Source organism: Panthera uncia (assembly GCF_023721935.1).
Source record: "Panthera uncia isolate 11264 chromosome D3 unlocalized genomic scaffold, Puncia_PCG_1.0 HiC_scaffold_8, whole genome shotgun sequence".
NCBI classification, from domain to species: domain Eukaryota; kingdom Metazoa; phylum Chordata; class Mammalia; order Carnivora; family Felidae; genus Panthera; species Panthera uncia.
Genome location: NW_026057586.1, coordinates 35,789,026 through 35,809,867, shown reverse-complemented (window position 1 = coordinate 35,809,867; position 20,842 = coordinate 35,789,026). Strand labels below are relative to the sequence as shown.

At 37.1% G+C, this 20,842-nt stretch overlaps 1 protein-coding gene across 1 annotated transcript in view; it reads left to right on the top strand.

Moving 5' to 3' along the window:
• Nucleotides 1-20,842, top strand: part of KIAA1328 (KIAA1328 ortholog) — a 343,712-nt gene that overhangs the window by 4,101 nt on the left and 318,769 nt on the right. The window contains exons 2-4 of the mRNA XM_049619518.1: nt 2,645-2,680; nt 3,400-3,539; nt 12,760-12,854. Of these exons, the coding sequence (XP_049475475.1) occupies nt 2,645-2,680; nt 3,400-3,539; nt 12,760-12,854 (271 nt within the window). The remainder of the gene's footprint in view (nt 1-2,644; nt 2,681-3,399; nt 3,540-12,759; nt 12,855-20,842) is intronic.

Sequence of the window (20,842 nt, the reverse complement as noted above, 5' to 3'; positions counted from 1 at the left end):
CTGGTCAAAATAATCCACATGCCAAAGTGGACATTTGGGGTGACCAGTTCTGAATTCCTACAGGATAAAGGGAGAAAGACAACACGGAAAAGTTGTTAGTGCTTCATAGAATTAAATATCACCTTAATTCTTTCATAGACGGTTGACTACGAGCTGGGCATTTGACATTAGGGGATATAACATTGAACAAAACCAGGGGAAAAATCCTCCTCCACTTGGTGCTTACGTTTTTGTGAGATGAGATGAGGTCATGAATAAGTAAAACATGTTGTATGCCCAATGATTATAGGTGACATATAAAGAAAAAGCAGGAAAAGGGTAGCTATCATGGGCGTCTTTTGTCTGATTTTATGCCAGTACCACATTGTTTTGATTACTATAGCTTTGTAATATAGTTTGAAATCATAAAGCATGATGTCCGTAGCTTCGTTTTTCTTAAGATTGGTTTGGCTGTTTAGGGCCTTTTGTGGTTCCATAGAAATTTTAGGATTGTTTGTTTTATTCCTATGAAAAATCACATTGGAATTTTGATAGAGATTGCACTGAATCTGTAGATTGCTTTGGTATAGACATTTTTAACAATATTAATTATTACACTTTATAAGCATGGAATAAGTTTCTGTTTGTGTCTTCAATTTCTTTGATGTCTTACAGTTTTCAGTGTATAGGTCTTTCACCTGCTTGTTTAAATTTTAAATTCTTAGGTATTGTATTCTTTTTGGATGCAGTTGTAAATGGGATTGTTTTCTTCTTTTTCTGTTTCTATTCATGTAGAGAAACATGACAGATTTTCGTATACTGATTTTGCATCTTGCAACTTTGTCGAATTCATTTATTCTTATGGTTTTATTTGTAGTCTTTAGGGTTTTCTATATGTAATATGTCATCTGCAAATAAAGCTTATGAAAGATCTCTACAGTTTGCTTTTCCTAAAGAGGAAACAAAGTTATTAGCTCAGAGTAAGGATGTGGGAGGTGGCATCAGGTTTGAGAGAAGATACTTGATGAGCTTCCAAATCGTGATGCAGCTGAGTTGGGTCCTCAGTGGCTGGTCTGTTCCAGCTGTGAGCAGTCTTCTTCATGAATGTTCTAGGGAAGTCTAGTGTGTTTCCCAGGATTCAGTTATGTTAGTCTTTCCATAGGTTGTCTTTGGAGAATATTCTGCAAATTCATCATTACTGTATCTTCTAATTGAAGATGTTGCCAAATGGAGCTTGTCCTGAATCATCTTGAATATTTTTCCCTTGGGTACCTTCCCATGTGGGTATCTCTAACAGCAGATTATTTATTGAGAACCTACTATGTGCACTAGTCCCAAGGGATATAAAAAACGACTTGGTTTTTGCTGTTGAAGAGGCTGCATAATTTCATTTTGTAAGGCTTTTTTTAGATTGGGTGTCAGTGAATTTGTAAATTTTCTCTCTGCTCTCGTGTTAGCTGCTGTCAGTTTCCTTAGCCTAGTGGGGTCTGATTTTGTTTGTTTACTTGTCTTCTGTGCCCCTTAACATTTTCTGAGCTCCATACCTGATGTCTGAGAGGATTTGAAGTGTAGAGGCACTAGTTATCAGCGCAAATCTTGAATCTGTGGCAGTATTTGTGTGCTGCTGCAGAGAGCTGTTGGAAATCACCTGGCGGCTCACATAGTAGCACCCCCTTTGTATTCCTAAATTCCTATGGGGATTCTGAGCACTTAACAATCAGCCTCCTTGAAAAGATTCCATAGCTAGGAGTGACCCTGAACTGATGTATATTGACTTTTTTTAACATGTTGTTAAATCTACTATTTTACTCCAGCCTTTGCCTGGAAGGAAATTTTTAATAATTGATTTGTCTAGAAATCTCGGAGAAGAAAGCATTTTATGAAAGAACAGAAAACAGGAATTTTGTAGGTCATTTGGAAAAAATTGTTTACACACTTACTTCCCGGAAGTGTAATCGAAGGTTATCAAATTGTGGACTTAACTGGATTTAGATATAGTTCTGAATAAGATTTTGTTTCTTAAAGAAAGCTTTCTTATTATATTGGTTCTATAACACTATTATGATCTTAGCCTTTCTAAATTTTTCCTTTTGAAATTAAAAATAGTTCTTTTTGTCTTCAATTTCTTCCACTTGTTAAATCACAGGGCTTCTGGGACATTTCATGAATGCACTGCAGAAGAATAAAGCCTTTTTGTGTTTGCGTGATGGACTTGCCCTCAAACAGTGTTTGTTCTTCAGTGCTAAAGCTCATTTTGAAATTATTTATTCATGCCTAAAATAACTTGTCCGTTCTCCAATCATAAACAAACTGGTGCATTTAACTCCTTGCTTACAAAAGAAAAGGTAATGAAAGGAACTTCACAGCAGAATTTATTATTCCAAGATATCTCACTTGGAAATAAGCATGGGTGAAAGTCTTATGGAAGAAGACCTCCCAAAAATTTCACAAAACATATAGTGGGACTATGTAAAGATGAACTTTAAAAGATTAAGTTTACTACATTTTATTTCAGTTGCATTGCTTTCTAATTTTGTTTTTAAAAGCTAGTTATAAATTCCCAAGTCAAAAGAAATTAGAAATTATAACAGAAGTACAGAACAGAGGCAGCATTTGGATATTGGATGATCTTTTTTAGTATTTTCCTTCATGTCCTTCTTCACAGTTTCTGATGAAGAGCAATCAGTAGTGTATGTTCCAGGTATGGTTTTCTGTATTAATTTCGTAAGCTTCCTTTGCTTCTTAAGTGTTAGGAGAAAATAAAACAGTAGGACCATTTTGCCGATGTAACTAGATGCAGAACAATTCATTGGAAAGTAATTAAAAAAAAACACAACTTGGTTTGACCTTACTAAGGTTTGAAATACTGCCTTATTTTATGGGCTGGTCAGGCAAGTAAGCTTTAGATGAACTTGTAGAACATTTCATTTCATCTCTTAAAGAGCAAGAAATTCTTATTTTTTTATATTGCAAATAATAGACTAAATTTTGTAGTTCAAAGCAAAATGTGAAAACTTCTTGATACAGGGTTTATGTGATAGACTCCTTAAAGCTTACCGGTTATTACTAAATGAGTGTTAAACTGAACCACTGAAGATACTCTGACTATGTTAAAAATCAGATTTTTAATTTCCCCTACATTAAGGTATATATTGACTGTATCTTAAGATTTATAAGTTTTAATGTGACTTATGAATCTCCACATCACCTTTTAAAAATATTTAAGTTGAACCTTAAATGTATTCCAAACATAATCTTTTCATGATTCATTATTTATTAAGAGGTTTAAAATGAAGTTTATAAAGTAGAATTTTCCCTGTGGGGTCCCGTAAGGAGGGATATTGGAGAAGTGCTTACTGGGGGGGCGAGTTTAAGAGAATAAGGTATAATTTTAGTATCTTGTTTGATGGAAATCCTTAGGAATTTCTACGGAAGGAAATGCCAGATCAAGACACAAGTTGAGTCCAAAAGCTGATGTCAAACTTAAGGCTTCCAAGGTTACTGCTGCTTCAGTCTCCATGGAGTCTTTCAAAGGTGCAGGAGACTCGGTAGATGAACAGGTCAGTAATTTCCCTTTTTTTCCCTTCCTCTTCAATCTTTATAAATGCTGACCAATATCTGATAGATAAGGGTAGAAGAGTCCTTGAAAGAACGTTAGATAATCTACAAGCAATCTTAAAAGGTACAGAGGATTCTGGGATACTTTACATGGTATGAATATAAAGTATGTAGATTACTCAAAGGTTTTGATCTAAAATGTCTAGGTTTGCCTTCAGGCTTAGTTAAGTAAAATTTATTATCTTGGTATGTCTCAAAAGACCTACATCCTGATATATGTGAAGTTAGTAAATCAAATTGACAATGAATTTTTCTTTTGTTAAGTGTCCTTTATATTTTTGTTCATGTGAATTTGTTAGGTGATGGTGGATAAACCTCTATATATAAGAAAGAAATTGTGTTAAAAGAAAATTTCCCCTACATTATTATTATTTCCTTTACTTTAAAAATATCATAAAGACTCTTGACAGCCCCGTCATTGATTCCTCCTTCATCGTTGCCTTTGTAATAGTATCTGTACATTCCTTTGCTGTAGACTCTTACCTGATAGGTTTATTTTATTTCACTTTTTGTTACATTTTGTCTCCCCAGCCAGAGGGTAAGTCAGGGTTTGGCAATGTATCACCTATAGGCCTAATTTCCTTGCTGCCTATTTTGTGAGTAAAGGTGTATTGGAATACACGCACACTTACTCTTTTAATATTATTGCTCCTTTTGTATTATAATGGTAGAGTTGCTACCATAGTGTCTGCCCACAAAGCCAAAATATTTACTACCGAACCTCTTTAGAGAAGGGGTTCCCAGTTCAGTTCTTGAGTACATTTCCAATATCTAGTTTGTTGCCAATTGTTATGTTTAGAAATCTATAGGATTTACCTGGGATGAGCCCAAAAGCCCTACTTGTGTTACTTGTATCCTCATTGTACCCACTCTACACTGAGATGTGAATAGTAGTTGAATTTGCAAGTTCTTATTAAAAGTTGAAAGTGTTTTTTTCATGTGATGATTTGTGCATTTTATACTAAACAATTGCCTGCTTTTGGATTAAGTCCATATTTTGGGAGGGCTTATTAACTATAATTCTTTTTTGGGCTATTTCACTGGCTTTGGGAATTATAGTATACATCTTTAGCTTAGCACAGCCTATTTTTTTTTGATGTTTATTTATTTATGTTGTGTGTGCACACGTGTAAGTGGGGGAGGGCAGAGAGAGAGGGGAAGAGAATCCCAAGCAGGCTCCATACTGTCGTCATGGAGCCCTGTGCAGGGCTCCATCTCTTGAACTGTGAGATCATGACCTGACCCAAAATCAAGAGTCAGACACTTAACCCACTGAGCCACCCAGGTGCCCCTATCACAGCCTATTTTAAGTTATAGTTTCCACTTCACCTAGAATTTTGAGGACCTTTCAGCAGTCTATGTCCTGACTTTTATGATATTGTCATACATTTTACTTCTATAGGTAAAACCCCCCAATACGTTGTTATTTCTTTTGCTTAAATAGTCAGCGGTCTTTTTTTTTTTTTTTTTTCATATTGATATATAATTTACATCTCATAAAATTTACCCTTTCAGAATGTATAATTCATTGGGTTTTTGGGTGTTTTGTTGTTGTTGTTGTTGTTTGGTTTCATTTTTGTATATTTACAGAGTTGTGGATCCATCACCTCAGTCTAATTCTGGAACATTTTCATCATCCCAGAAAGAAACTCCATTATGTATTAGCAGTCACTTCCCATTCCCTATTCATCTTAGTCCCTAGCAACCACTAATCTACTTTAGTCTCTATAGATTTGTCTATTCTGGGCATTTCATGTAAATGGAATCCTATAATATGTGACCTTTTGTGGCTGGCTACATTCACTTAGCATAATGATTTCAAGGTTTATCTATGCTGTATCATGTATTATTACTTCATTACTTTTTATGGCTGAATATATACTTTGTTTATCCATTCACCAGTTGAAGGACTTTTGGGCTGTTAGGCTTTTTGGCTATATGAATAACATTACTATGAACATTCACATACAAGGTTTTGTGTGGATATATGTTTTCACTTCTCTTGGGTATTTACCTAGAAGTAAAATTGCTGGGTCAAATCGTAATTCTATGTTTAACCTTTGCATGAACTGCCAAAGTGGCTATACCATTTTACATTCTACCAACGATGTTTGGGGATTACAGTCTCTTCACATTCTTGCCAACGTTTTATAGCTATTCTTTTTATTACAACCCTCCTAGTGAGTATGAAGTGGTATCTCATTGTGGTTTTGATTTGTATTTCCCTAATGACTAATAATAATCATTTCTTTATGCTTCTTGGCCATTTGTGTATGTTCTTTAGAGAGATGTCCATTCAGAAACTTTTCATTTGGGTTGTCATCTTACTGAGGAAGTTAAAAGAGTTCTTTATAAATTCCATCTTCAAGTCCCTATTTGTACATCTATGAACTACAAATAGTTTCTCCCATTCTGTGCATTCTTTCACTTTCTTATTGGTTACCTTTGAAGCATGAAAGTTTTAATTTTGAAGTCCAGTTTATCATTTGTTTTCATTTGTTGCCTGTGCTTTCCTGTCATATCTAAAAAATCAATACCTAATCCAAGTTCTCAAGGATTTACAACAATATTTTCTTCTAAGAGTTTTATTATTTGAGATGCTACTTTTAGTCTTTGATCCCTTTTGATTTAATTTTTGTATATAGTGACCCACATTCATTCTGTTGCATATGGATATCCAGTTGTCCCAGCATCATTTGTTGAAAAGATTATTCTTTTCCCTCTGATCATCCTGGCACCCTTGTGAAAATCTCCTACCATGTAAATGTAAGTGTTTATTGGTGGACTCTCAGTTCTATTCCATTGCTTTACATTTCTATTTTTCTGCCAATACAAGCTAATTACTGTTTGGAATTATGTATTGGAATCAGGAAATGTAAGTCCTCTGAGTTCTTCTTTTTTAAGATTTTAGCTATTCTGGGCCCTTGAATTTCTGTAGGGATCATAGAATCAATTTGGCAATTTCTGCTCTAAGGTCAGCCTGAATTTTGATAGCAATTGCAATGAATCTTTAGATAAATTTGGAGAGTACTCTCAACTTAATATCAAGTCTTCTAGTACTTGAATATGGTATGTGAGATACCTTTTCATTTATTTAGTTCTTCAGTGTCTTTCAGCAATGTTTTACAGTTTTAAAGTGTACATATCTTTTGTTAAATTGTTAAATTTATTTGTAAAGATCCCTTTTGTTAAATTTATTTCTAAAGATTAAGTGTTTAATACTTTTTGATGCTATTTTTTGGGGGGAGTTGGGGAGAGCGGCGGGAGGGGCAGAGGGAGAGGGAGAATCTTAAACTGGCTCCACACCCAGCACAGGAGCCTGACACGGGGCTCAGTCTTACAAATCGTGAGTTCACGACCTGAGCTGAAATCAAGAGTCAGGCGTTCAACTGACTGAGCCACTCAGGCGCCCCTTGATTCTATTATTAATGGAATTATTTTCTTAATTTCATTTTTGGATTATTTGTCGCTAGTGTATGGAAATAGAATTGATTTTGTCTCTTGGTTTTGTATCCTGCAACCTTTCTAAATTCACTTACTAGTTTCGATCTAATAGTTTTTAAGGTGAATTTCTTACAGTTTTTTATATGTGTGATTATGCCATCTGTGAACAGAGATAGTTTGACATCTCCCTTTCCAGTTTGGATTTCTTTTATTTCAATTGTGTTTCACTTTCGTTTTTACTGGTTATAGAATTTGAGTTGACAGTTTTTTCTTTCAGTACTTTAATAATATTATTGCATATATTTACTGGTTTGCACTGTTTTTGAGGGGGAAGTCTGCCGTCACCCTTGCTTCTGTTCTTCTGCATTTAATATGTGTGAGTTTAAACTCTGGCTACTTTTAAGATTTTTGTTTTCTCCCTGGTTTCAAGCAATTTGATTATAGTATACCTTGACTAATTTTCTAAATATGTCTTTTGGTTGTGGTTTGTTGGGCCTTTTCGATTTGACAGTTTATAGTTTTCATAAAATTGGGAAAATTTTCAGCCATTACATATTAAGATATTACTGTGTCTCCCCCCCCCCCCCCCCCCCCCCGCCTTATGAGGACTCCAGTTACACAGAGGACTCCAGTAGGCCACTTAAGCTTACCCCACAGCTTTCTGCTCATTTTTTCCTTCAGTTTGTTGTTGCTATTGTTCCATGTTTATCTATGGATGGTTTATATTGCTTTGTCTTCAAATTCATTAATCAACTTCTGAAGTGTCTAATCTACCACTTATCTCATTCAGTGTATTTTTTATATAAGCCCATGTTTTTATCTCTAGAAATTCAATCTGAGTCTTTTGTTTTTATTTATATATTTCATGTCTACTTAACAGGCTTGGTCTTCTAGTTGCTTGAGCATATGGAATATAGTAACTTTTAAAGTTCTTGTTTATAGTTCTGTCATCTGAGTCCTTTATGGGGAGATTTCAACTGAGTCCATTTTCGAATTATGTATTGTATTTTTCTGCCTCATTACCTGCCTGCTTGTTTTTTATTGGATACCACCAAACAAAGTGAAGCATACCTTTTTTTGAGTTTTGAATATTATGTGTTTCTATAAATAATCTTGAGCTGTTTTTCTGGGACTGAGTTAAGTTATTTAGAAGTAGTTTGATCTTTCTGAAGCTTGGGTTTAAGATTTTAAAGATGACACCAGAGCAGCTTTTAATATAGGGCTAATTTTGCCTACTGTAGACAGTACCTTTCTGAGTATTCTTGCTTTTGTCCCTTGAATTATAAGGTTTTCCACTCTGGCTCGTGGGAGCATGAGCTATTCCTGGCACTGTATTAGCTGCAAAAATTATTCTCACATTGAGTTGTTCTTTCCCTGGATTTTGGTGGGTCCCCTCATAAACGTATGCTGATCAGTACTCAGTGGTTGATGTTCAGGGACCCCTCTGCAGATCCCTGGAGCTCACTTTCTGTGCAGCTCTGTCTTCTCCAGTACTCGGCTCTGCAAACGCTAGACACCTTGGCCTTCGTGGATGCCTAGCTCTGTCTTCTCAACTTGGGGAGATTGCTGGGCTTCGTTTGGGTTTCCCACGTTGCACATTGGAAACTCCAGAGGCAGTTGAAGTAAGATAATGGTATGCCTCATCTTATTTGGTTCCCCTCTTTCAGCGATCACTTTCCTGTGCTGCCTGCTAGCCAGTGTTTGAGAACTGCTTTTTGATATATTTGGTCAGATTTTTTGGTTGTTTTAGGCATTGGAATAAATTGGTTCCTGTTACTCCTTTTTGCCTGGAAGGTGGAATGTAAGTGTATGGGATGTATTTTGTCTCAAAACTAGAAATGATGTGTGTGTGTGTGTGTGTGTGTGTGTGTGTGTGTATGCATTTTTTTTTTTCCTCAAAACTAGGAAGATGTGTGCATTTTTCCTTGGGGAACATGACGGCTTGTGGTTTTTCTATATATGTTCTCGTGATCTTTGGTGTCCAAAAGCTAGGCCCTTAATTCATTAACAGTTTCAAAATGGTAATGGTGTCAGTTCAAGTCTTCTGGGAAGTAGGTGCTATGATGAAAGTAGAAATGGCAGAGATTCAGTGGAGGAAAAGCTGACATAGAATAGAGAGTAAAGCGAACAGAGATACACAAGGAGAGCCTTAGGATTTTACTCTACATCTGGCATCAGTGAGAGAATAAAGAAAGAAGAAAAATTGACTAGGAGAAACCTCAGACTTCGTAATGCTTTGCAGTGTGAGGCAGTGTCTGTCAGGCTAATGGGGAACCTCAGAGCACAAGTTGTTCTTTAAGGATGGCCTGGCAGGCAGAAATGGTTCAGTTCTAGCATCTCTGCCATTCCCAGTCATTGGCATTGGCGTGAACACCACAGTGGATCTGAAGGTGTGGCAGGAGTTAGGTGAGGCCCTTGGCCAACTATACTGTTTGCAGCAGGTTCTTTCTCTCTTTGAGAAGCCACATTGTTTTACTCTTCACAGTAAAATCCACTACTCATCGGGAATTATTACGTGTATCGTGTTAAGGTCAGTTCATTTTTCCATACCGACAGTCTATTGGTCTGCACCCGTGAGTGAGAAGACCATTCTTCTCCCCACTGCATTGCAGTGATGCCATTGTAAACCACGTGGCTGTAGAGGTATGTCCTTCCTGTATTCTGTCATCTTCTTTGGTAATACCTATTCTGGACTTTGTGTTTATCATTTCTTTCCTTTCCTTTTCTCTTCTTTTCTTTTCTTTTCTTTTCTTTTCTTTTCTTTTCTTTTCTTTTTAAAGTTTACTTATTTATTTTTGAGAGAGTGAGAGTGAGCAGGGGGGGCAGAGAGACAGGGAGAGAATCCCAACCTGGTTCCCTTGAGGTAAAATCAAGAGTTGGACATTTAACTGACTGATTGACCCAGGTGCCCCATCATTCTTTTGTTTTTGTATGTCAGGAGTTGACAAACTTTTTCTGTAAAGGGCCAGATGGTAAATATTCAGCCTCTGTGAGCCATGTGGTCTCTGTCTCACTTACTCAACTCTGCCACTGTAGTGTGAAGAGAGTCAATGTGTAAATTAATGTACATGGCTATGTTCTAATAAACCCTTATTTACAAAAATAGGCAGTGAACCAGATTTGGCTTGCAGCTGTAGTTTACCAACCCTTGTCCTATATAGTCTAATACATAATTGTTTTTTAAACAACGTTCAGTGTTCTATGTATTTGGAACTTTATATAAATGAGCTAATACTATGTTGCATCATTTGCTTTTTTTGCTTAATATTAATGTTCATGAAATTTACTTATGTTATATATAATTCTGTCATTTATTTTCACTGATATTTCAATCAGAGTTTAGTCAGTTATTCTAACTGAGCATGTTTAATATAAAGACCCGCTGAATTGGTGCTGGAAAATTGCAAAGGCAAACCGACCTCATCAAGATTTCATGTAGGCAGTAACCGCAAGAAACAGTTCCCATCTCTAGGGCTAGGAAAACAGCCAGAGCAAGTTGCAGTTATTAACACCTAGAAGCTTGACGGAGGGGCCCGTGAGAGCTGGAACCTGGACTGAGGGGGAACCAGCCTCAGAGGCACTGCTGTCCCTGAGGAGACATGCTAAAGGCTGGTTCTGCCAGGGCTGGGAAAATTGTAAACCGCAGCCTGCTGTGCCTGCCAGGGTACACTCTGGGCCCGGGGCGGGGCAGAACATGGGTGGGAACAGGACGCCAATAGGGACGACAGTGTCTTTTCTTCTGACAACCTCTGGTCTCCCTCTCGTTCTTCCTGTTCACAGATTTTAACAGAGAGCCATGTGGCAAAGAAGTAAGGTTTCGGAGTCTCAGCCTCAGCATCACAAAGCAGAGGCTGGAAGGGTGGGTTTGAAGATGGAAGCCAATTAATAGTGTAACAACCCGTGCCTATGGAATTCCATTGTATACATATGCTACAGTTTATTCTTTAGTTGACAACATTTGTGTTTTCAAGTGCGTTAAACACAATGCTGCTGAGGTTCTTGCCCACGTGCAGGGGTTTCTCTTGTTTATTCTACTCATGGCACCGCTACTCAGATGTCTTCCCAGATGTCTTCTCGTGTGTTTTCAGCAACTTCTTCCATTGCCAAATGGAGTGACTTCTTTCACATTCTGTGTAGTTTTTTTGTTCCTTACCACTCTTATCCCCAAACTCTTCTTGAAACGTTTCTTTTTCTCCCACAATATTATATCCTTCTGATTCTCATCTTGTCCTTTCAAATACCAATTTTAATTTATTATCTTGGATTTGTAGATAATTTTTAAAAACTAATATTTTTTCTTAATTTTAAGGAAAATTTAGAACATAGAAAAGTATAAAGAGAATAATAAAAATCTAAACATCATCCGTAATACAGTATGGCTGAAGTTTTTTAAAAAAAATTTTAACGTTTATTAATTTTTGAGAGAGAGAAAGAGAGTGCGTGAGCAAGCACAGGAGGGGCAGAGAGAGAGGGAGACACAGAATCTGAAGCAGGCTCCAGGCTCTGAGCTGTCAGCACAGAGCCTGACATAGGGCTCACCCTCAGGGACTGCGAGATCACGACCTGAGCCGAAGTTGGACGCTTAATCAACTGAGCCACCCAGGCGCCCCCACAGTATGGCTGAAGTTTAAATCTTTTATATTTTTCTCTGACTTGAGAGCCAGACCCACATTTCCAACTTCTTGCCTAAACATTTCTGTATGACTATCCTCCTGGCATCTTGAGTTGACCAAAACCAAACTCATTTCATTTTTTTTACCATCTCCTTGATATAATTTCCTTTTTCTCCCCATCTATGACTATCAGTATTTCCCATCTGAGACTATCAGTATTTCCAGGATTCATTTTAGAGGTCTTGGATTACCCTTGGCTACCTGAAGAAATTGGACTAATCTACTTTGTGGTTGTCCAAATGCCAAAGTTTCCTTCCATTTACATGTTACCTCTAGTTTCCTTGTGGTTCCCTAAGTTTCATTGCTTTAAAGATGTTCATGTGCAAGTACTTGATGTTCAAGTACTGGGAGAACTTCTTATAGCACAAGAGAGGGAGGAGATAGTTCAGTGGTTGAGAGCACATACTCATTCTGCTACTTTAACTGTTGGTATCCTAGGCAAGATATGTACCCTCGCTGTTAATAGAAATAATACCTACCTAATACCACTGTTGTGAAAGTGAGATGGATTAGTAAGTGTAAAATACTTACAGTGTTCCTGACATGCAGTAAGCACGAGGTATGTGTTAGCTACTTTTATTATTCTTTGGTCTAGTACCCAGTGCAATGAACTTTAGGATGTACTGAGAGGTTAGAAACTGGTGCCTCTGCTGCCAACCTTAGTGTGCTTTCAAGCAGCCTAGGGGCTGTGATGGAGGAAAGGTTCTCAGTAACTTCCAGTAGGTGTTTGTTTTGTGACATTCACCAAGGGAACATTATTTCCTTAGTATTCCCTAATATTTAAGCAGGGACATTTCTGCCTTTTGAGTTCTTCCTGTGTGCTTTTCTGTGTAAACATCGCGATGTCCCCTGCTGGACAGACAGTTCCTTAGCCTGTTTTGAGTTCATAGTAGGTTTGAATGAAACAGGTAATGAGTGTACCACCAGAGAAAAGATATCTGAGAAATTTTTTACCTCCTAGGCTAATTTTAAGAGACTTCTCATAGAGTCTTAAAAATTGTTTTTAGCCAAAGTTTAACCAAAAGATTTTTCTGTTTTGTATTAGAATTTCTGCAAGGGAGGAATAAAGAGTGCATCATTGAAGGATTTATGTCTCGAAGACAAAAGACGCATTGCAAATTTAATTAAAGAACTGGCCAGGTGAGATAAAATCTTATATGAAATGTATTATTATATAAGACAATTTTTTGAAAATAGAAACCGAAAATATGGTTTGATGTCATTGTATCATTGATCTTAGGAAAGCAAAGACTTAGAAAAAAAGGTATTCTGTGGCCCCAAAAAAAGAAAAGTAGGAAAAAAGTAAAAAAAGAAAAACCAGAACAAACCACTTTCCAATTTACATTTTCTTGTGTATTTAATTTCCCAAATTGTTTGGTGCACATATGTGCAGTGGTCCTCTATCACAAGGGAAAATGTAGGAGTTTAGCGCTGCTGTTGATATAGGTTGATATGTTGTAATCAGTGTCATAGCAACTACCTTTGGTTTTGGTTTAGCATCTGACCAAAAATGAACATTGACTTTACTGTAGTTCATCACAAGAATATCTATGGTCATTCTGCTAACTCCTGATGCTTTCAGGATTCAAAGTAAGGGATTTTGAATTTTGTGAATGATAGTTTGTAACTATTTGGTTTTAATATTTCAGTTTATTAATGATATGTATGAAGCATATCTACTTGGAGTGACTTAGTTGTCAACACACACATCCAGTTTTGGGGTCTTAAAATACTTAATAAATGAAAATGTATATAGAGGAATGTATTAATACAAATTGTAAAAGTCAAATTTAAGGAAAGGCCATACCTAAAAATTGATTAAAATAGTACTATTTTTGTCTTTGAATTGCATGTTTGGAAATAGATCTTTTCCGTCTTTACTTTTAATTAAAGATGACTGTATGAAGTGTTTCAAAATGTCCAGGCCATAAAATAATGTTTGTGGAAGCTTTTGTAAAAAGACTGAAGTTAAAAAATTACCTTACTAGGAGTGCCTGGCTGGCTCGTTGGTTGAGCATCTGACTCTTGGTTTCGATTCAGGTCATTATTTTGTGTTTTGTGGGATCAAGTCCTGCATCAGGCTCTGTGCTGACAGTGCAGAGCCTGCTTGGGATTCTCTCTCCCTCTGTGCCCCTCCCCCACTTGGCTGTGTGTGTCTCTGTCTCTCTCTCAAAATAAATAAGTAACTTTAGCTTCTACTACAAAGCTGTAATCATTAAGACAGCATGGTATTGGCACAAAAACAGACACATAGACCAATGGAATAGAATAGAAACCCCAGAACTAGACCCACAAACGTATGGCCAACTAATCTTTGACAAAGCAGGAAAGAACATCCAATGGAAAAAAGACAGTCTCTTTAACAAATGGTGCTGGGAGAATTGGACAGCAACATGCAGAAGGTTGAAACTAGACCACTCTCTCACACCATTCACAAAAATAAACTCAACATGGATAAAGGACCTGAATGTGAGACAGGAAACCATGAAAACCCTAGAGGAGAAAGCAGGAAACGATCTCTCTGACCTCAGCCGTAGCAATCTCTTACTCGACACATCCCCAAAGGCAAGGGAATTAAAAGCAAAAATGAACTACTGGGACCTTATGAAGATAAAAAGCTTCTGCACAGCAAAGGAAACAACCAACAAAACTAAAAGGCAACCAACGGAATGGGAAAAGATATTTGCAAATGACATATCGGACAAAGGGCTAGTATCCAAAATCTATAAAGAGCTCACCAAACTCCACACCCGAAAAACAAATAACCCAGTGAAGAAATGGGCAGAAAACATGAATAGACACTTCTCTAAAGAAGACATCCGGATGGCCGACAGGCACATGAAAAGATGCTCAATGTTGCTCCTCATCAGGGAAATACAAATCAAAACCACCCTCAGATATCACCTCACGCCAGTCAGAGTGGCCAAAATGAACAAATCAGGAGACTATAGATGCTGGAGAGGATGTGGAGAAACGGGAACCCTCTTGCACTGTTGGTGGGAATGCAAATTGGTGCAGCCACTCTGGAAAGCAGTGTGGAGGTTCCTCAGAAAATTAAAAATAGATCTACCCTATGACCCAGCAATAGCACTGCTAGGAATTTACCCAAGGGATACAGGAGTACTGATGCATAGGGGCACTTGTACCCCAATGTTTATGGCAGCACTCTCAACAATAGCCAAATTATGGAAGGAGCCTAAATGTCCATCAACTGATGAATGGATAAAGAAATTGTGGTTTATATACACAATGGAATACTACATGGCAATGAGAAAGAACGAAATATGGCCCTTTGTAGCAACGTGGATGGAACTGGAGAGTGTGATGCTAAGTGAAATAGCCCATACAGAGAAAGACAGATACCATATGTGTTCACTCTTATGTGGATCCTGAGAAACTTAACAGAAACCCATGGGGGAGGGGAAGGAAAAAAAAAAAGAGGTTAGAGTGGGAGAGAGCCAAAGCATAAGAGATTCTTTTTTTTTTTTTTTTTAATTTTTTTTTTTTAACGTTTTATTTATTTTTGAGACAGAGAGAGACAGAGCATGAACAGGGGAGAGTCAGAGAGAGGGAGACACAGAATCTGAAACAGGCTCCAGGCTCTGAGCTGTCAGCACAGAGCCCGACGCGGGGCTCGAACTCACAGACTGCGAGATCATGACCTGAGCCGAAGTCGGCCGCTTAACCGACTGAGCCACCCAGGTGCCCCAAAGCATAAGAGATTCTTAAAAACTGAGAACAAACTGAGGGTTGATGGGGGGTGGGAGGGAGGGGAGGGTGGGTGATGGGTATTGAGGAGGGCACCTTTTGGGATGAGCACTGGGTGTTGTATGGAAACCAATTTGACAATAAATTTCATATATTGAAAAAATAATAAAGTGAATTCCAGCACTTGTAAAAAAAAAATAAAAATAAAAAAAATAAATAAGTAAACTTAAAAAATAATTACCTTACCAAATCATGTAATTGCAGTTATAAAGGATAACATCAGTGATGTTTTGGGGGCTAGGGTATAGGGTGTGAGAATTCAGAGTACATACCTTACTCTGAATTTGATGTCCCTCCTGAGATAAACGGTAATTTTTTTCACTAGAGTTCTTTGGCTGTTTTAGTCCCCCAAGTAGAGTTTTCATCAACTTCAAATAGTGTTCTTTGTGTTGGGAAAACATTAGTTAACCCTCCATACTTGCAGATGACCTTTTCACAAAACTTTTTACCACTTAAATGGCTGTGGCTATCCTTACATACACTTGATGGCGTTGAAAACTATTACCATTAGTTTGATTCCATATATTAATGGTCCTGAGTTGCCATTGTTGTCCTAAGTGATCCACTTTAACATTTATTTATTTTTGAGAGACAGAGACAGAGCGCGAGTGGGAGAGGGGCAGGGAGAGAGAGACACACCGAATCCGAACCAGGCTCCAGGCTCTGAGCTGTCAGCACAGAGCCTGACGCGGGGCTCGAACCCATGAACCATGAGATCATGACCTGAGCCGAAGCCAGAAGCTTAACTGACAGAGCCACTCAGGCGCGCCTTTAGTGATCCATTTCATTTCAGTTGCCAGGCTTGGAGAATACCTGAAATATTAGAGCATATTGTTTTGGTTTCAGCAACCTTCTGCTTTCCAGGAAAATGCTGGTTTCTTGGTAGAGGGTCAGTATGTCACTACAGGGTATTAGTATAAATTTGCTTATATTGCCAGAAAACTCCAGTATTACTGTATTTACCATTAATGTACAGATACATGGGAATAACGTGTTCTAGGTTTCTTGAGTTTGCTACGTTTCCTCTATTGGATATTTCAGTCTACTTGTTTCTACTCATACTGCCCAAACCATTTTCACTTGCTTTTACAAGACTCATTTATGTTGAAGTGGGGAAGTGCCATATTCCTTAAACACTGGCAACAAAACATTCCTACCTTTTGTATTCTTTTATCTTTGGATTTTTAGCTTGGTTTCAAATAACTGGTTTCCTATTGTCATTAAATACAATCATTTGTCTTTCGTCTTGAGAAATAAAATACTCCTCTGACCACATGTTTCCTTTCAGCTACTACCTTCTTTGTACACCACAACATAGCCTCCTTCCTAGAGTCTGTAGTATTATTTTCTTTTATTTATTTATTTATTATTTATTTATTTTTAATGTTTATTTTTGAGAGAGAGAGAGTGAAAGACTGTGAGTGGGGGAGGGGCAGAGAGAACCAGAGACACAGAATTCAAAGCAGACGTCAGGCTCTGAACTGTCAGCACTGAGCCCTGCGTGGGGCTTGAACTTGTGAACTGTGAGATCATGACCTGAGTGGAAGTTGGATGCTTAACTGACTGAGCCACCTAGGTGCCCCTAGTCTATAGTATAATTTTCTACCTGTTGCATTTCGTTCCCTCCTCAAGCTTATTTATTTATTTTAAAATGTATAGAAGTGCAACTTATATTCAATAATATGTATGCATTTTTTGATACATATACGTTTTAAGTGTATATTTCAGTGAGTTTTAGCAAATGTAAGGTCATTTTTAAAAGTTATGTTGAGACCTTTTACAGTCTGTTTCTTCCTTCCAGACAGCCAATAATGTGATTTCTGTCATCATTGCTTAGTTTTACTTGTTCTGACATGCCACGTAAATGGCCAGACAGTATGTACCCTCTTCTGTCTGGCTTTTTTTTCCTTCTGCGAGATGATTTTGTGTGTATAGTAAAATGTACATAAAATTTATCAGCTTAACCATTTTTAAGTCTGTAGTGGTATTAAGTACATTCATATTGTTGTGCAGTCATCTCCACAATCCCATTTCCAGAACTTTTTCATCATTCAAACCCTGTATCCCGTTAAAAATAACTCCTCATCCTCCCTTCACCCCAACTGTTTGGTAACCACTGTTCCATGTGTGTCTGTGAATTTGACTCTACGAGTGGAATCATAGAATATTTGTCCTTTTATATCTGGCTTATTTCAGAGGGTGATATTTTTGAGATTTTTTTTTTCAATTTGTTGTGTGCAGGAATAGTACTTTTTTTTTTATTGTTTTTTTATTGAGTAGTCTTCATTGCTGGCCTGTATTTTAATTTGCTTAGCTATTCATCTGTTAATACACATTTGAGTTGTTTGAGTTTTTGCCTTTTATGAATGAAGCTTCTATGACATTCATGTACAAGTGTTTGTGTGGATATGATGTTTTAACTTTTCTTCTGTGAATAATTACATACAGAATTGCCCAGTTATATCTTAAGTGTACATTTAGCCTTATAAGAAATTGTCAAACTGTTTTCTAATGTGGTTGTGTTATTTCAACACTTCCACTAGCAACTGATGAGAATTCCATCATTCAGCATATTTACTAACTCTTGGTATCGTCATTTCTTTCAATTTTAGCCATTCTAATGAGTATAGTGATCTCTCCTTGTGGAGTTAATTTGTGTTGTCCTAAGATTAATAGTATCATTGGCTATTCTTCTTTCAGGTGTCTGTTAAAATCTTTTGCCTGTTTTTTTTGACCCACCCCATTCTCTTCTTGATACTGATATGTTCTTTATATACTGTGGATGCAAGTTGTCAAATATGTGGTTTTCTCCCCAACCTTGCTTTCTGGTTTTCTTAGTGTTTTCTTTTGTAAAGGAAGAGTTTTTATTTCATCAACTTTTTCTTTTGTTGTTCGTGTCTTTAGTGTTCTATCTAAAAGATCTTGCCCATCCCAAGATGATTTTTTTCCTTTGTTAGAAAAGACTACCCTTTCTGCAGAATTACCTCTGCCTCCTTGTCAAAATCAGTTGACCATACATGCATGATCTGTTCTGGGCTTTTCATTCCATTCCATTCCATTGATCTTTGTGTTGCCCTTATGCCAATACCAAATTGACTTGATTACTGTAATTTTATAGTAAGTCTTGAAATCAGGTAAGTCCTACAGTTTTGTTCTTTTTGAAAACTAGTTTGGCTTTTTGAAGTCCTTTGCATTTCACTGTAAATTTTAGAATTAGCTTTTCAACTTTTAAAAGAAAGTTGCCTCCTAAATTTTGTTTAGAGTGTATTGAATTTGTAGATCAAATTGAGGAAAATTGACATCTTTATGTTATTGAGACTTTTGGTCTGTGATAGGTCATATTTCTCCATTAATTTGGATTTTCTTAATTTTTTTCTGTAGTGATTTGTAGTTTTCATGGTACAGGTTATAATATATGCACGTATGTTGTCGTTAAGTATTTTATGTTTTTGATACTATTGGAGATGTTGTAATTAAAAATTTTTATTTTACATTTAATTTTTAATTTTATATAATTTCTTATATGATAACACAGAATCTTTTAAAGTTTATTCATTCTGAGAGAAAGAGAGAGAGCACACACGCACAGGAGCAGGGACAGAGAGAGAGGAGAGAGAATCCTAAGCAGGCTCTGCTGTTAGCACAGAGCCCCATGTGGAGCCGGAACCGAGGAACCTTGAGATCATGACCTGAGCCAAAATCAAGAATTGGATGTGTAAAGATCAATTGAACCACCCAGGCACACCAGAATTAGTGTTTTAAATATTGACCTGGTCTCCTTCAAAAATTTTTTAAATGTTTATTTTGAAAAAGAGAGCAAGTGAGCAAGTGCACACACGCAAGCAAGGTAGGGGCGAAGAGAGTGAGGCTCTGTGCTGTTCAGTGCAGAGCCAGACGCAGGGGGCTCCATCTCACAAACTGTGATCGTAACCTGAGACGAAATCCAGAGTTAGATGCCTAACTGACTGAGCCACCCAGGTGCCCCCTCCTTCAGACTTTTTAATTTATTTTTCATGATAGTTTTTTTTGGCATAAGACTTTGGATTTTCTAGGGGCGCCTGGGTGGCTCAGTCGGTTGAGCGTCCGACTTCAGCTCAGGTCACGATCTCGCGGTCCGTGAGTTCGAGCCCCGCATCGGGCTCTGGGCTGATGGCTCAGAGCCTGGAGCCTGCTTCCGATTCTGTGTCTCCCTCTCTCTCTGACCCTCCCCCGTTCATGCTCTGTCACTCTCTGTCTCAAAAACAAATAAACTTAAAAAAAAAAATTAAAAAAAAAAAAAAGACTTTGGATTTTCTATATTCAGGATCATGTCATCTACAAATAAAAACAATTTTATTTTTTCCTTTCTATTTGTAGACACTTTGTTTCTTTTTCTTGCCCTTTTGCATTGGCTAGAACCTGTGCTACAATGTTGAATGAAAATGGATGTCTTTGTCTTCTTGTTCCTGATCTTAAGTCTTTCATCATTAATTTCAATGTAAGCTGTAGGATTTAAAAAAAAACTTTTTTTAAGTATTTATTTATTTTTTCTGATAGAGAGACAGAGTGCAAGTGAGGGAGGGGCAGAGAGAGAGAGGGAGACACAGAATCCGAAGCAGGTTCCAGGCTCTGAGCTGTCAGCACAGAGCCCTACCTGGGGCTTGAAACCCATGAACCTCAAGAGCATGAACTGAGCCAAAGTTGGACACTCAACTGACTGAGTCACCCAGGCACCTCCAAGCTGTAGGATTTTTGTAAATGTTCTTTATCAGGCCCAAGAAATTTATTTTTGTTCCTAGTTTGCTGAGAGTTGTTTTTTTAATCATAAATAGGAGTAGAACTTTGTCAAATGATTTTTCTTTATTAGCTAATAGTATGATATTTTTTTTCTTCAACTGTTAATGTAGTAAATTACATTGATTGGTTTTTGAATGTTTAATTTACTTTAATTAACAGATGTATGATTTGCATATAATTTCTCCTTATGTGGGTGTTTTGTTTTTTTTTTTTACTTCCTTGGTTGTGTCCTCTGAAGCACAAAAGATATTACTACTGATTAAGTCTAAATTCTCTATTTTTTTTCTTGTCAGTTGTGCTTTCAGTGTCATATCTAAGGATTATTGCTATATCAAAGAGCATGAAGATTTAACCCTATGTTTTCTTCTATGCATTTTATGGTTTTAGCTCTTATATTTGGGCCGTTGGTCCATTTTTATTTAATTTTTGTGTATGGTAAGGGGTAGTGTTTTGACTTTTTTTTTTCTTTCTTTTTTTTGCATATGGAAATCCATTTGTCCCAGCATTATTTGTTGGAGAGACTGTTCTTTTCCCATTTGATGGTCTTGGCACAACTCAAAATTTGATTGACCAAAAGTATACCA